General features: G+C 33.2%; 1 protein-coding gene across 2 annotated transcripts; it reads right to left on the reverse strand.

Annotated features, from left to right (window-relative positions):
• Positions 1-305: 305 nt before the first annotated feature.
• lmo4a (LIM domain only 4a) lies at positions 306-14,891 on the reverse strand. 2 transcript variants are annotated; one of them, XM_058057123.1, is made up of 5 exons: positions 14,757-14,891; positions 11,831-12,077; positions 5,185-5,281; positions 3,733-3,891; positions 306-996 (listed from the first exon to the last, which is right to left on the reverse strand). In XM_058057123.1, the coding sequence occupies exons 2-5, from the start codon at positions 12,070-12,072 to the stop codon at positions 988-990; spliced, it is 507 nt and encodes a 168-aa protein (XP_057913106.1). In that variant the 5' UTR covers positions 12,073-12,077; positions 14,757-14,891; the 3' UTR covers positions 306-987. The 2 variants fall into 2 exon arrangements, with proteins under 2 accessions (XP_057913106.1, XP_057913107.1); XM_058057124.1 differs by having other exon boundaries at positions 14,777-14,879.
• Positions 14,892-16,033: the final 1,142 nt, after the last annotated feature.

A 16,033-nucleotide genomic window follows, 5' to 3' on the forward strand; every position in this document is an offset into this window, starting at 1 on the left:
TTTATTTATTTATATTATTATTATTATTATTATTATTATTATTATTATTTATTCATATTATTTCTTTTTATATTTACAGTCATAGCATTGTGAGGAAAAATGTCATTTTAGCATACAGTTGAAATATTAATGAAAACATGCATTTTTAACATCATAATATTATAGGGAAAAAATGAATTTTATTTTAGGTTGGCGAAAACTTGTAACAGTAAGGAAATAAAGTTATAATATTACATAAAGAAATTATTATTTTTTAAATCACAAAACTTAGCTTTTCCTTGAAAGATACATGGATAGATATTATATATAGATATAGACTTTATTGAGGGAAATTCATATGTCAAAATGTCATAATAAACCTAAACACTTAAATATAAAATAAACAAAACAAGACAAGATAGGAGAGACAACAAAAATAAGAAAATAGAACAATAATAAATACCAAATAAGTATTAAATAACTAAAGAAAATAAAAAATGACTTCTGAAAAGCGTCTTAGCTTAGCTTAGCTCTTACTAAACATCAAAGTGCATCCTTTCGTTTTTCAGGACGTAGCCCTCGGTGGGAAATATTTGGACACGCCAATCACGCCGCATATTGGATACACGGACATTTCAGCTGCCAGCATCAGAACAAATGTTGCGTTTTTACAGTTTAAATGTTCTATTATCGATATAAGCGATGGACTTGGGTGGATGATGCAATTCCAAATAAGGCTTGAATGCTTCCATAACAAACCACTTTGAGAGCAGAACATTCAAGAAGGAAACCGTCGTAGCGGAGGTTTTTCTTCAAACCAAGAAATGCTCCTCGCATTGCCACCATTTTGGAAACAGTTCATTTCCAATTCCAATGCAATCCCTGCAATGACATGTTACGTTTTTTTCTGTTTCCCGATGGCGGGCGGCCATGTTGTCCAAACGTCCTGAATGAAGCGATGAGCTCTCTCAGACGAGAAGGCACACATTTGTTTCTTCATCATCTTCTTCAGCAAACCTGGAAAATAAATGGACATGGAGATGCGGATTTATTAACTTGACATGTTCGTACAGTTCATACTGTACCTGTACAGTGAAATATATAGTGGACCCTCAGTTAGCATCCGCCCAGGTTAGCATGTTTTTCAGTTAACGTAGAATATTTACGCCGTAATTTTGCCTCAGTTTGTGTTCACTCTAATCCTTAATGTTACTTTAATCGAAGATTTTACTGTTACTGTTATTTCCGTGGCGCACCTCAAGGTGGCGCAGGATGGCGGTGTGTGGCGCACCCTGTTCCGGGGATAATTTGGTCGGCGAAGGGCGAAGGCAAAGGGCACCCGGCGCAGTGGTAAATTGGCTGACAGGCGCACAGTGCACACACACGTCATCAAAACCTCACCGTTTTTCAGAGTGGGGCACATTTAAATGCAACAAACAATCACAGCCGCTGCTATTTAATGTAACCATCTGAACCATTCATCCATCTATCCATTTTCTGTACCGCTTATCCTCACGAGGATCGCAAGCATGTTGGAGCCTATCCCAGCTATCGAGTTAAAAAAAATACTCTGTGCCACTAAAATGACATGATATTCCCCATAGTATTTGTTTATAATAGTATATATAATACTGTAGATAATATTCATTCATTTTCTACCGCTTATCCTCACGAGGGTTGCTAGCATGCTGGAGCCTATCCCAGCTATAGAGTTAAAAAAAATTTAACTCTGTGCCACTAAAATTACATTATATTCTCCATAGTATTTGCTAATAATAGTATATATAATACTGTAGATAATATTCATTCATTTTCTACAGCTTATCCTCACGGGGGTTGCGAACATGCTGGAGTCTATCCCAGCTATAGAGTTAAAAAATGTTTTAACTCTGTGCCACTAAAATTACATGATATTCCCCATAGTATTTGTTTATAATAGTATATATAATACTGTAGATAATATTCATTCATTTTCTACCGCTTATCCTCACGAGGGTTGCGAGCATGCTGGAGTCTATCCCAGCTATAGAGTTAAACAATTTTTAACTCTGTGCCACTAAAATTACATGATATTCCCCATAGTATTTGTTTATAATAGTATATATAATACTGTAGATAATATTCATTCATTTTCTACCGCTTATCCTCACTAGGGTTGCTAGCATGCTGGAGCCTATCCCAGCTGTCTACGGTTCTCCCCGTGCATGCGTGGGTTTTCTCCGCGTACTCCGGTTTCCTCCCACATTCCAAAAACATGCTAGGTTAATTAGCGACTCCAAATTGTCCATAGGTATGAATGTGAGTGTGAATGGTTGTTTGTCTATATGTGCCCTGTGATTGGCTGGCCACCATTCCAGGGTGTACCCCGCCTCTCGCCCGAAGACAGCTGGGATAGGCTCCATTTCTGTTAAAAATCCCATTTTTGAAAACTGTTTTGATGAAATATTCTATTTTTTTCAGACAAGGATTTTTGTTTTTAATGAGCTAAATGCTATAAACATCAAGATTGAGAAAAATCCAAGACGTATAGGAGCGGGTGGTCGCCACAGCAAACTACCGTCATGTCCTCCTTCACTACATCCATAAACCTCCTCTTTGCTCGAAACCAGGGGTCTCAAATATGCGGCCCGTGGGACAAATGTGGCCCGCAGGACACTAGTTTGAGGCCCCCGCCTTGACATGAAAGTTTAATGTTAGTGCGGCCCGCGCAAGTTTGATATGGATTCTGTATGGTATCATGTACCCAGAAAAAATTATTACGTTTGATTAATGTTCATGTTAAAGGTTAAATAACTGTTAATAGTTATCCTCCCTATCCGTGTGGAAGTGGTAAGTTTTTGGCTATTTAAGTTGAAAGGAAATAACTTGAAGGCTACCGTTTAGGTCGCTAGCTCTCTAGTTTGCGAGTTAGCATGTGTCTCAAGACCCTGCAGTTGTGCAATATGTTGTAAATAAAAAGAGTATAAATGTGACTATAGTCGTGTTTTGTCATGTCTACAGGGCTCTAATAATGCTTTGTTCATTTTAATGTGAAAAAAATCATTTGTCTACCCACCAACTATATGTGGTTTCTTAAGTTTTTATTATTATTATTATTATTATTATTATATTTATTTATTACTGATTGATTGATTTTGTTTATTCTTGTTTTTGTTTATTTATCTCTCCTCTGGACATGTCCCAACCATCTCAGTCTGGCCTAAAGGACTTTATCTCCAAGGTCTCTAACATGTAATGTCTCTCTGATGTACTTGTTCCTGATCCTATCCATCCTGGTCACTCCCAATGAGAGCCTCAGCATCCGTATCTCTGCTCCCTGTGTTTACCTCAGTTCCACTGTCTCTAGGCCAAGCAACATGGTTGACACCAAGTACTTCACATTCTCCACCTTGTGTATCTCTTCTCCCTGTAACCTCACTCTTCCACTTGGTCATACAAATACAGTTTTATTTTCCTAGCTAGCTTAGGTAATAGCTAGCTTCCTGTGTGTTGTTTGTCCCGTTACGACAGCTGTCAGATTCCATGTCAATGTGTGAAACTGGTGGCAGGTTGCAAGGGCAAATCCAGCAAAGAGTTAATATAGCACGTGTTCGGGAGCACCAAAGTATGACATTTTGTTTTGGTCGTGATGCGCATGCGTATGCTAATTTGCTAATATGCTAGTTTTCATGCATGTGTCGTACCCCAAACGGGCGAGAACCAAATATGCAATAACAAGTCGTGTGTGTGTGTTTGCTTTTGCATGCCATTTACCTTTTGGTCGGACATCAAACTGTTGGCCTGGAGTTGAGTCGAATGTCCACTGAGGAGCCCATCTCCTGGCCGATCGTGCTCACAGAAGATAGTTCCGTCGACGTAGTGAAAGCGATCACCGGGGACCAGGCGGTTCCGACAGGTTGCACAGATAAAACACTAATGCATAAAAATACTTTTTAAGCCATTTTTTTAAACGTATTTGTTCAACTCTACTGTTCAACTCTACTACATTTACACTCACTACTTCTACACTACTATGTACATCTGTGCAATACTTTGTTTTTATACTCAGTATAGTTACTCCAGACTCCATTCACTGTGCAATATCTGATCAACTTCCATGTGCAATATCAAGACTTGAAATACAATATATTAAATTCTATGTGAAGTATTTCTATAATGCCTCATACTAACTCACTAGCAAGATCTCATAGTGTATAGACCAGGGGTCTCAAACTCAATTTACTTGGGGGCCACTGGAGCTAGGGTCTGGGTGAGACTGGGCCGCATCAGGTTTTCCCCCCAAAAAAACAAAAAAATGCATTTATTAAAAACAAAAAAAATTAAAAAAACTTTGCTTTGGTTCCAATTTTCTACAAGAAAAGCTCTGATAAAACATTCCACTGTTCTCAAATATCTTAATTTGTATTTTTCTTCACAAAATAAGATGAAAAATAAATAAACAAATCAAGAATAAAGAAAATAAATCAATCAGAAATAAATAAATAAATATAATAATAATAATAATAAAACACCAAATAATAAAAACTTAAGAAACCACATATAGTTGGTGGGTAAACAAATGATTTTTTTCAGATTAAAATGAACAAAGCATTATTAGAGCCCTGTAGACATGACAAAACACGACTATAGTCACATTTATACTCTTTTTATTTACAACATATTGCACAACTGCAGGGTCTCGAGACACATGCTAACTCGCAAACTAGAGAGCTAGCGAACCTAAACGGTAGCCTTCAAGTTATTTCCTTTAAACTTAAATAGCCAAAAACTTACCACTTCCACACGGATAGGGAGGATAACTATTAACAGTTATTTAACCTTTAACATGAACATGAATCAAACGTAATAATTTTTTCTGGGTACATGATACCATATAGCATCCATATCAAACTTTCATATCAAGGCGGGGGCCTCAAACTAGTGTCCTGCGGGCCACATTTGGCCCGCGGGCCGCGTGTTTGAGACCCCTGTATAGACTGTATATAACTAAAATATACAATATACAACTGTTGATTTGTTAATATTTGTATTATTTGTATTATATATTTTGTTAATATTGTGTTATATTGTGTATTTTGTACTGCTTAACTGATTCTGTACTCTTGCTGCTGTGCAATGCAAATTTCCCCACGGAGAGACGAATAAAGGTATATCTTATCTTATTTTATCATATTCTGAGATGTGCAGCTGTATCATAACGCTCACCTTCAGGTGGTAGACGTTTCCTTGGACCCGCATCACCATTTCACTAGCAGGGATGGATTGTTCACATGCGCAGCACGCTCCACTGTGCCCAAACAGCCTGCAGGAATACAGTACACACATGACAACCACTGTACTGCAAACCCACAGCATAAAAAGAGGCAAAAATGTTGGACACGTGTTCATTCATGGTAATGCTAATGGTAATGGTTTAATTTCATTTGAACATGCATCAGATTACAATTGAGTGCATCCCATAATCAGTTCCCAGTTCCACATGTCCAAAAGGAGTAGGAAGAAGCAAAGCTTATTAAATCCTACCCCTCCATCTGGTACTTTTACAATCAGTACATTACATACTGTTACATTTGTTAAATTAAATTAAATTAAATTAAATTAAATTAAATTAAATTAAATTAAATTAAATTAAATTAAATTAAATTAAATTAAATTAAATTAAATTAAATTAAATTAATTAAATTACATTTTAATTCAAATTAAATTTTAATTAAATTTTAATTAAATTTAATTAATTAAATCAATTTAATTTAATTTAATTTTAATTAAAATTAAATGTAATTAAAATTCATTGTATTTAATTTAATTTAATTTAATTTAATTTAATTTAATTTAATTTAATTTAATTTAATTTAATTTAATTTAATTTAATTTAATTTAATTTAATTTAATTTAATTTAATTTAATTTAATTTAATTTAATTTAATTTAATTTAAAATTTGTCCATAGAAGTGTTTCAAATGTACTTCTTCCCTGAGATCATATTTCTCCTCTCTTGTAGAGAAGTATTGGATGACATTTTTAGCTAATTGGTTATTTTTAGCCTTATGCATTATTTTAGCTGTTTGAAGATGAACTATATCAGCAAGTTGAAGTATTTGTGATTTTAGAAATAAGGATTTATGAACGGCATTATGAATTATCCTTACTGACCTTTTTTGCAGTACATTTAGCAAGTAAAGATTGCTTTTATAGTTATTAGCCCATATTTCCACACAACAAGTAAGATATGGTAGAACCAGAGAGCAATAAAGAGTGTGGAGTGATTTCTGATTGAGAACAAATTTTGCTTTGTTCAATACTGAAATATTTCTGGCCACCTTATGTTGTATATTTGTAATATGAGGTTTCCAGCTCATATTTTCATCTATTGTGATTATAATTTTTTTTCCTTCACCCTTTCAATGTCCACACCGTCTATTTGTATTTGCCGGTGCATCTGGTGCATAGTTTGGAGCATCTACAATATACACTACTGCTCGAAAGTGTTTTCCAAACAAAAACATATTTTCATGCATTTCACAAACTTGTTTTTCCATTTCACAAACATTTTTATCCATTTAACAAACAATGAAAATGAATGAGATGATTTTCAAAGAAGGATATACATTTTTGCATGGAGGCCTACTATCAACAACTGTCAGTCCTCTGCATCGATCTCCTGGTATGGCTGCTAATTCAAGTTCACCATTTGATAAGGCTAATAAATATTAGAAAACCCACCAAAAAACCTCCTACTATGCTGTTAACTACTACATTCAGAGGGCAGCACAAACTGGGTCTAACAAGGACATAAAAACGCTGCAGACACATATCTGAGAGTGTGTAGTTTAAGACAAAGACGCCTCACAAGTATGTTATTGTATGGTCATATCACCTCGTACTTCGGTACGAGGTGCATTATTAAAAAAAAACTGTTTTATGGAAAGCAGGAATCTATCTATCTATCTATCTATCTATCTATCTATCTATCTATCTATCTATCTATCTATCTATCTATCTATCTATCTATCTATCTATCTATCTATCTATCTATCTATCTATCTATCTATCTATCTATCTATCTATCTATCTATCTATCTATCTATCTATCTATCTATCTATCTATCTATCTATCTATCTATCTATCTATCTAGTATCTATCTATCTATCTATCTATCTAGTATCTATCTATCTAGTATCTATCTATCTATCTATCTATCTAGTATCTATCTATCTATCTAGTATCTATCTATCTAGTATCTATCTATCTAGTATCTATCTATCTATCTATCTATCTATCTATCTATCTATCTATCTATCTATCATCTATCTAGTATCTATCTAGTATCTATCTATCTAGTATCTATCTATCTATCTATCTATCTATCTATCTATCTATCTATCTATCTATCTATCTATCTATCTATCTATCTATCTATCTATCTATCTATCTATCTATCTATCTATCTATCTATCTATCTATCTATCTACCTATCTATCTATCTATCTATCTAGTATCTATCTAGTATCTATCTAGTATCTATCTATCTATCTATCTATCTATCTATCTATCTATCTATCTATCTATCTATCTATCTATCTATCTATCTATCTATCTATCTATCTATCTATCTATCTATCTATCTATCTATCTATCTATCTAGTATCTATCTATCTAGTATCTATCTATCTATCTATCTATCTATCTATCTATCTATCTATCTATCTATCTATCTATCTATCTATCTATCTATCTAGTATCTATCTATCTAGTATCTATCTATCTATCTATCTAGTATCTATCTATCTATCTAGTATCTATCTATCTAGTATCTATCTATCTATCTATCTATCTATCTATCTATCTATCTATCTATCTATCTATCTATCTATCTATCTATCTATCTATCTATCTATCTATCTAGTATCTATCTATCTATCTATCTATCTATCTATCTATCTATCTATCTATCTATCTATCTATCTATCTATCTATCTATCTATCTATCTATCTATCTATCTATCTATCTATCTATCTAGTATCTATCTATCTAGTATCTATCTATCTAGTATCTATCTATCTAGTATCTATCTATCTATCTAGTATCTATCTATCTAGTATCTATCTATCTAGTATCTATCTATCTAGTATCTATCTATCTATCTATCTATCTATCTATCTATCTATCTATCTATCTATCTATCTATCTATCTATCTATCTATCTATCTATCTATCTATCTATCTATCTATCTATCTATCTATCTATCTATCATCTATCTAGTATCTATCTAGTATCTATCTATCTAGTATCTATCTATCTATCTATCTATCTATCTATCTATCTATCTATCTATCTATCTATCTATCTATCTATCTAGTATCTATCTAGTATCTATCTATCTAGTATCTATCTATCTATCTATCTATCTATCTATCTATCTATCATCTATCTAGTATCTATCTAGTATCTATCTATCTAGTATCTATCTATCTATCTATCTATCTATCTATCTATCTATCTATCTATCTATCTATCTATCTAGTATCTATCTAGTATCTATCTAGTATCTATCTAGTATCTATCTAGTATCTATCTATCTATCTATCTATCTATCTATCTATCTATCTATCTATCTATCTATCTATCTATCTATCTATCTATCTATCTATCTATCTATCTATCTATCTATCTATCTATCTATCTATCTATCTATCTATCTATCTAGTATCTATCTATCTATCTATCTATCTATCTATCTATCTATCTATCTATCTATCTATCTATCTATCTATCTATCTATCTATCTATCTATCTATCTATCTATCTATCTAGTATCTATCTATCTATCTATCTATCTATCTATCTATCTAGTATCTATCTAGTATCTATCTATCATCTATCTAGTATCTATCTATCATCTATCTAGTATCTATCTATCTATCTATCTATCTATCTATCTATCTATCTATCTATCTATCTATCTATCTATCTATCTATCTATCTATCTATCTATCTATCTATCTATCTATCTATCTATCTATCTATCTATCTATCTATCTATCTATCTATCTATCTATCTATCTATCTATCTATCTATCTATCTATCTATCTATCTATCTATCTATCTATCTATCTATCTATCTATCTAGTATCTATCTATCATCTATCTATCATCTATCTAGTATCTATCTAGTATCTATCTAGTATCTATCTAGTATCTATCATCTATCTAGTATCTATCTAGTATCTATCTAGTATCTATCTATCATCTATCTAGTATCTATCTAGTATCTATCTAGTATCTATCTAGTATCTATCTAGTATCTATCTATCTATCTAGTATCTATCTAGTATCTATCTAGTATCTATCTATCTATCTATCTATCTATCTATCTATCTATCTATCTATCTATCTATCTATCTATCTATCTATCTATCTATCTATCTATCTATCTATCTATCTATCTATCTATCTATCTATCTATCTATCTATCTATCTATCTATCTATCTGGTATCTATCTATCCGGTATCCATCCGGTATCGATCTATCCATCCAGTATCGATCTATCCATCCGGTATCGATCTATCCATCTATCTATCCATCCGGTATCTATCTATCCATCCGGTATCTATCTATCTATCTATCTATCGATCTATCTATTTAACTTCTATCTATAAAACTTTTGGACTCGGGGGCCGCATTGATTTAAGAAAATTGACGGGGGGGGGGTCAGACTATATATTTTAAGTGTCATGGAGTCTGCTATATATATACTTTGAGATCATTTATTTGATGTAAAGTGCCTTATAATTTAAATTTTAATATTATTATTATTATTATTATTTGGTTAATAATAATAATGATAATTATTATTCTAATTGTTATTATTATTGTTATTATGATTATTATTATGTGCTTGTGTCCCTTTTTTCAGGATCAAATAACGAAAATTGATAAGTCAGCTACTTCAACCATCAAAAGGTTGGCTCAAGCCATGATGCCAGGTTGTATGTTGAGTTTAAATGAAATACTTTGGAAAGAACTCAAACACTTGGCGGGCCGGATGTGGCCCCCGGGCCGTAGTTTGCCTAGATACTAGATACTAGATTCTAGTATCTAGTATCTAGTATCTAGTATCTAGTATCTAGTATCTAGTATCTAGTATCTAGTATCTAGTATCTAGTATCTAGTATCTAGTATCTATCTATCTATATCCATCTAGTATCTATCCATCTAGTATCTATCCATCTAGTATCTAGTATCTAGTATCTTGTATCTCGTATCTCGTATCTCGTATCTCGTATCTCGTATCTCGTATCTCGTATCTCGTATCTCGTATCTCGTATCTATCTATCTATCTATCTATCTATCTATCTATCTATCTATCTATCTATCTATCTATCTATCTATCTATCTATCTATCTATCTATCTATCTATCTATCTATCTATCTATCTATCTATCTATCTATCTATCTATCTATCTATCTATTAAATGAAATACTTTGGAAAGAACTCAAACACTTGGCGGGCCGGATGTGGCCCCCGGGCCGTAGTTTGCCTAGATACTAGATACTAGATTCTAGTATCTAGTATCTAGTATCTAGTATCTAGTATCTAGTATCTAGTATCTAGTATCTAGTATCTAGTATCTAGTATCTAGTATCTAGTATCTAGTATCTAGTATCTAGTATCTAGTATCTATCTATCTATATCCATCTAGTATCTATCCATCTAGTATCTATCCATCTAGTATCTAGTATCTAGTATCTTGTATCTCGTATCTCGTATCTCGTATCTCGTATCTCGTATCTCGTATCTCGTATCTATCTATCTATCTATCTATCTATCTATCTATCTATCTATCTATCTATCTATCTATCTATCTATCTATCTATCTATCTATCTATCTATCTATCTATCTATCTATCTATCTATCTATCTATCTATCTATCTATCTATCTATATCCATCTAGTATCTATCCATCTAGTATCTAGTATCTCGTATCTCGTATCTCGTATCTCGTATCTCGTATCTCGTATCTCGTATCTCGTATCTCGTATCTCGTATCTCGTATCTCGTATCTCGTATCTCGTATCTATCTATCTATATCCATCTAGTATCTATCCATCTAGTATCTAGTATCTAGTATCTAGTATCTAGTATCTAGTATCTAGTATCTAGTATCTAGTATCTAGTATCTAGTATCTAGTATCTAGTATCTAGTATCTCGTATCTCGTATCTAGTATCTAGTATCTCGTATCTATCTATCTATAGGGGGCAGACTATATATTTTACACGTAACAGTCCACCTGGTATTATTGTATCTGTAAAAGTGTCATGCAATCTGCTATTATTAATTTATATTTATATTTAAATATTTTATATTTAAATATTTTATATTTAAATATTTTAAAATTTATTATTATTATTATCATCATTATGCTTGTGTCCCTTTTTTCAGGAGCACTTTGTAAACAACAGACCACATCAAATAACAAAATTGATAAAACCATCAAAAGGTTGGCTCAAGCCATGATGCCAGTTCGTATGTTGAGTTTAAATTAAATACTTTGGAAAGAATGGACGGGCCGTATTCAAACACTTGGCGGGCCGGATGTGGCCCCCGGGCCGTAGTTTGCCCACCCCTGATCTAGTATCTAGTATCTAGTATCTAGTATCTAGTATCTAGTATCTAGTATCTAGTATCTAGTATCTAGTATCTATCCGTCTAACCATCTATCTAGTATCTATCTAGTATCTATCTGTGTAGTTGTTGCGTGATATAATAAAGAGTGGCAAATAATAATAATATCCTATGATAATAATAATCATACTAGAAGTGTTTTTGGGGAGGTGCTGACCTGATGTAGTCGTTCTTGCAGAGGATCATGCCCCCTTTGCTGTAGCAGGTGCTGCTGTATTGGCCCAGCTGAGCGTGGCAGCAGGAGCACTTGAGGCAGTGCGTGTGCCAGTACCTCTCCATGGAGAAGAGGAGGAAACGCTCCACGATTCGACCTCCACATCCTGCGCACGACCTTCCCGCTGTGGACCCTCCGCTGCCCATCACGGCCACTGTGGGCGCCTCCACCCTGCTGTTCACCATCACAACTAAAGCGAGACAGGAGGGGAGAAAAGATGGTATTACTTTTATGTATTTTATCTCTGCATTAGAGTTTTGCCGTATTTTTAAAACAAATAAAACTGCAATAATGACAACAAGACGACTAAAACAACTAAGAATGACGGCATGACAAAGTTGTCACAGAACACAACAAGTCATGTTCGATTTCCATAATGTCTTCGAAACACTATCCTACCATAGCAACAAGGCTGAAAAGCATTGTACGTGTTATATTAAAGGGGGCCTATTATGCTCATAATAGCTCATTAAATATGGGCTAATAGCTATAAAAGCAATCTTCACTCGCTAAATGTACTGCAAAAAAGGTCAGTAAGGATAATTCATAATGCCACCTACAGAGAACATACTAACTCCTTATTTCTAAAATCACAAATACTTCAACTTGCTGATATAGTTCATCTTCAAACAGCTAAAATAATGCATAAGGCTAAAAATAACCACTTTGCTAAAATTAAATTAAATTAAATTAAATTAAATTAAATTAAATTAAATTAAATTAAATTAAATTAAATTAAATTAAATTAAATTAAATTAAATTAAATTAAATTAAATTAAATTAAATTAAATTAAAAATCTATCTATTAAAATCTAAATCTATCTGTCTATTAAAATCTAAATCTATCTATCTATCTATCTATCTATCTATCTATCTATCTATCTATCTATCTATCTATCTATCTATCTATCTATCTAGTATCTATCTATCTAGTATCTATCTAGTATCTATCTATCTATCTAGTATCTATCTAGTATCTATCTAGTATCTATCTAGTATCTATCTAGTATCTATCTATCTATCTATCTAAAAATAAGCAATTAGCTAAAAATTAAATTAAATTAAATTAAATTAAATTAAATTAAATTAAATTAAATTAAATTAAATTAAATTAAATTAAATTAAATTAAATTAAATTAAATTAAATTAAATTAAATTAAGAAAGCAGGAAGTGAACAAATGTAAAGGTTACTGATTGTAAAAGTACCAGATGGAGGGGTAGGATTTAATAAGCTTTGCTTCTTCCTACTCCTTTTGGACATGTGGAACTGGGAACTGATTATGGGATGCACTCAATTGTAATCTGATGCATGTTCAAATGAAATTAAACCATTACCATTTTTCGTCCCTTTGTATTGAGTTGTGGACTCCTATAGAGCAGCTACACACAATAAACAGCACAGAAAGCATTCTAGATCCTCCAGAATCTGCACCTATTCTGGCCATATTTCTTTGGATTTTGTGCTTTTTGTGAAAAGAGTCTGTTTTTGATTTACTCCAGGCTGGTTGGTCACACATTCCCAAGTGCTCACAAAGACTTCTGGATAGCTGGGAAAACTTATAAACCCAACTTTATAGAATTTGATAAACGGTATAGGTGTTGACAATAAACTAATAATAAAATAAAATACAGCCATATTTGTCCGAATCCGATCCAGTTTCTCAAGAAAAGAGGTGATTTCAAGACATCTCCGAATGGTAAGCAGCTTAGGTTTTCCACAACATCGGGAACGTGTAATGTGGTTATTACGTGTTTTTTGCGGGGCTACCAGTGTTATAATAAATGTAATAAACTCAAGCAGACCCACTAATTGTGGGGGGGGGGGGGGGGGGGCGTGGCGGGGGGTGGCTATTATCAACTCCAGACTCGGTGGGCGTGTAATTTGCACACTCTATAGTGCTACACTGACAGCAGTTTTTGTTTGTTTTTTGGACTTGAAAACATTGACTTTTACTTGATATTTACTGTGCGGTTCCCAAGTCTAAATTTGTACAGCTACATACAGATGGTCCCCAAAGACTGGGCACATAATATCAATATGAATTATTCATTCATTCATTCATTTTCTATCGCTTATCCTCACGAGGGTCACGGGGGTGCTGGAGCCTATCCCAGCTGTCTTCGGGCGAGAGGCGGGGTACACCCTGGACTGGTGGCCAGCCAGTCACACTCACATTCATACCTATGGACAATTTGGAGTCGCTAATTAACCTAGCATGTTTTTGGAATGTGGGAGGAAACCCACGCATGCACAGGGAGAACATGCAAACTCCACACAGAGATGGCCGAGGGTGGAATTGAACCCTGGTCTACTGTCTGCGCGCTAACCACTCGATCGCTGTGCAGCCCTATTATTATTATTATTATTATACATTTATAATACAGATACCTTATACAAAAAGGGAAACTTAATTAATAATAATTTATTCCAAAATGTATTTATTCAACAACTTTAAATAACAAAATTGATATATTAATATAAATAAATATATTACAAGCCACGTTAAAAATTCAAACGAAGACATATGTATTTGTTACATTATTTATCAATATTATATATTACATTTAAATGCTTTTGTTTCCAGATTTTTGGGACATCCTGTTCAGCAGTGGCTACCACAGCACCCCCTACTGGTGGCCACAGTCAAGACACTACGCTGGACATCAGTGTCCCCAAAAAGAGAATATGTTGATGGTAACCACTAATGATGGAATTCGGTGTTCTTTTTAAATATAACTAAATATGAACTAATAATAATTTAAGTAATCGTTCAAATAATTTTGTTATTTGTTTTTTTTCCCAAGTATCAAACGAGTGTATACTGTATGTACACACAAAAAGAACTCACGTGAGTTCAAATAACTCACCTATAAATAAAAGAACTCACGTGACTCAGGACCACGACGAGTCGAAAATATAAGATCGTTCGAGTCCACAAAATGCTGAAAACTTCGCTGTGACAGCTGCCGAGAAGCGCAGTTGACATCCAGTCACTTTCACTTTCTCTTTCCCTTGGTCAACTTGCGAGCACGTTTCTGGCAGCTCCTGCTCGGCTTGTTAAATACGTCATTGTTATTAGGCCCGCCCCCTTCATTGAAAAGGGGCGTGGCTCTAGTTTCAATACTGTCTGGACGGATGCCCAAATAAATTTTTTTTAAAAAAATAAAAATAAAATATGCAACATTTTAAAATAAAAATGTCAGCTTGTGTCTATAAATAATAAATGAAAGTATATCATATGTTTAAATAAGAATTTAATAATAATAAATTATTAATGAATAATAAAAAATCTCAACAAAATTTGCAAAAAATATAATGTTAAGAAAAACATCCGAAATACTAATAAGTAATAATAACACAAAGTTATGTCTTTGATATTAAAACTGTGAGGAAAATTACATAAATGACAAATTATTCGGTAATTAATTAACACCATTGGACTACTGTTTGATTTGACTTGTATGTACTGTATTAAAATAAAATGATGCTTATTGATAATAATTCATGATTTCAATTATTACATTTTAAGTAATACAATATAAAAATAAATCCAGCGGCCATTCACATTTTTTATTTCATAAGTATATTTAACATTTGGCATATCTTGAAGTTTTAGAGGCCGATAAGTGTCCTATATTACATTAGTAGAGCGCGACCTCTAGTGGAGAAACTGCAGAGTGCGCCACACATGTCCATACGGGGCAGATAACTTGGGGAAATAAATCACTTTCTGTCGATTATTTTGCATGAATCTATGTTCAAGTGTATTTGTGCTTCACTTATGGTATCAAGTTGAGTTGTTTTCGAATAAGCAGTACATTTACCATAAAGTACTTGTCACACATCTTGGGGTGGGATCTGATGTGACATATTAATTTACCGTATTTTCTGGACTATAAGTCACTCCGGAGTATAAGTCGCACAAGGCCAAAAATGCATAATTAGGTAAAAAAAAAAAAAAACATACTTAAGTCGCTCTGGAGTATAAGTCGCAGGAACAGCCAACCTATGAAAAAAAGTGCGACTTATAGTCCAGAAAATACGGTATGTTATTTATACTCATTTATTTGCTGCTCAATTTTTTTACGAAACCAATGTCATACTCATTCATTCATTCATTTTCTACCGCTTTTCCTCACGAGGG

Source organism: Doryrhamphus excisus, chromosome 19, assembly GCF_030265055.1.
Source record: "Doryrhamphus excisus isolate RoL2022-K1 chromosome 19, RoL_Dexc_1.0, whole genome shotgun sequence".
In the NCBI taxonomy this organism is placed as follows: Eukaryota; Metazoa; Chordata; class Actinopteri; order Syngnathiformes; family Syngnathidae; genus Doryrhamphus; species Doryrhamphus excisus.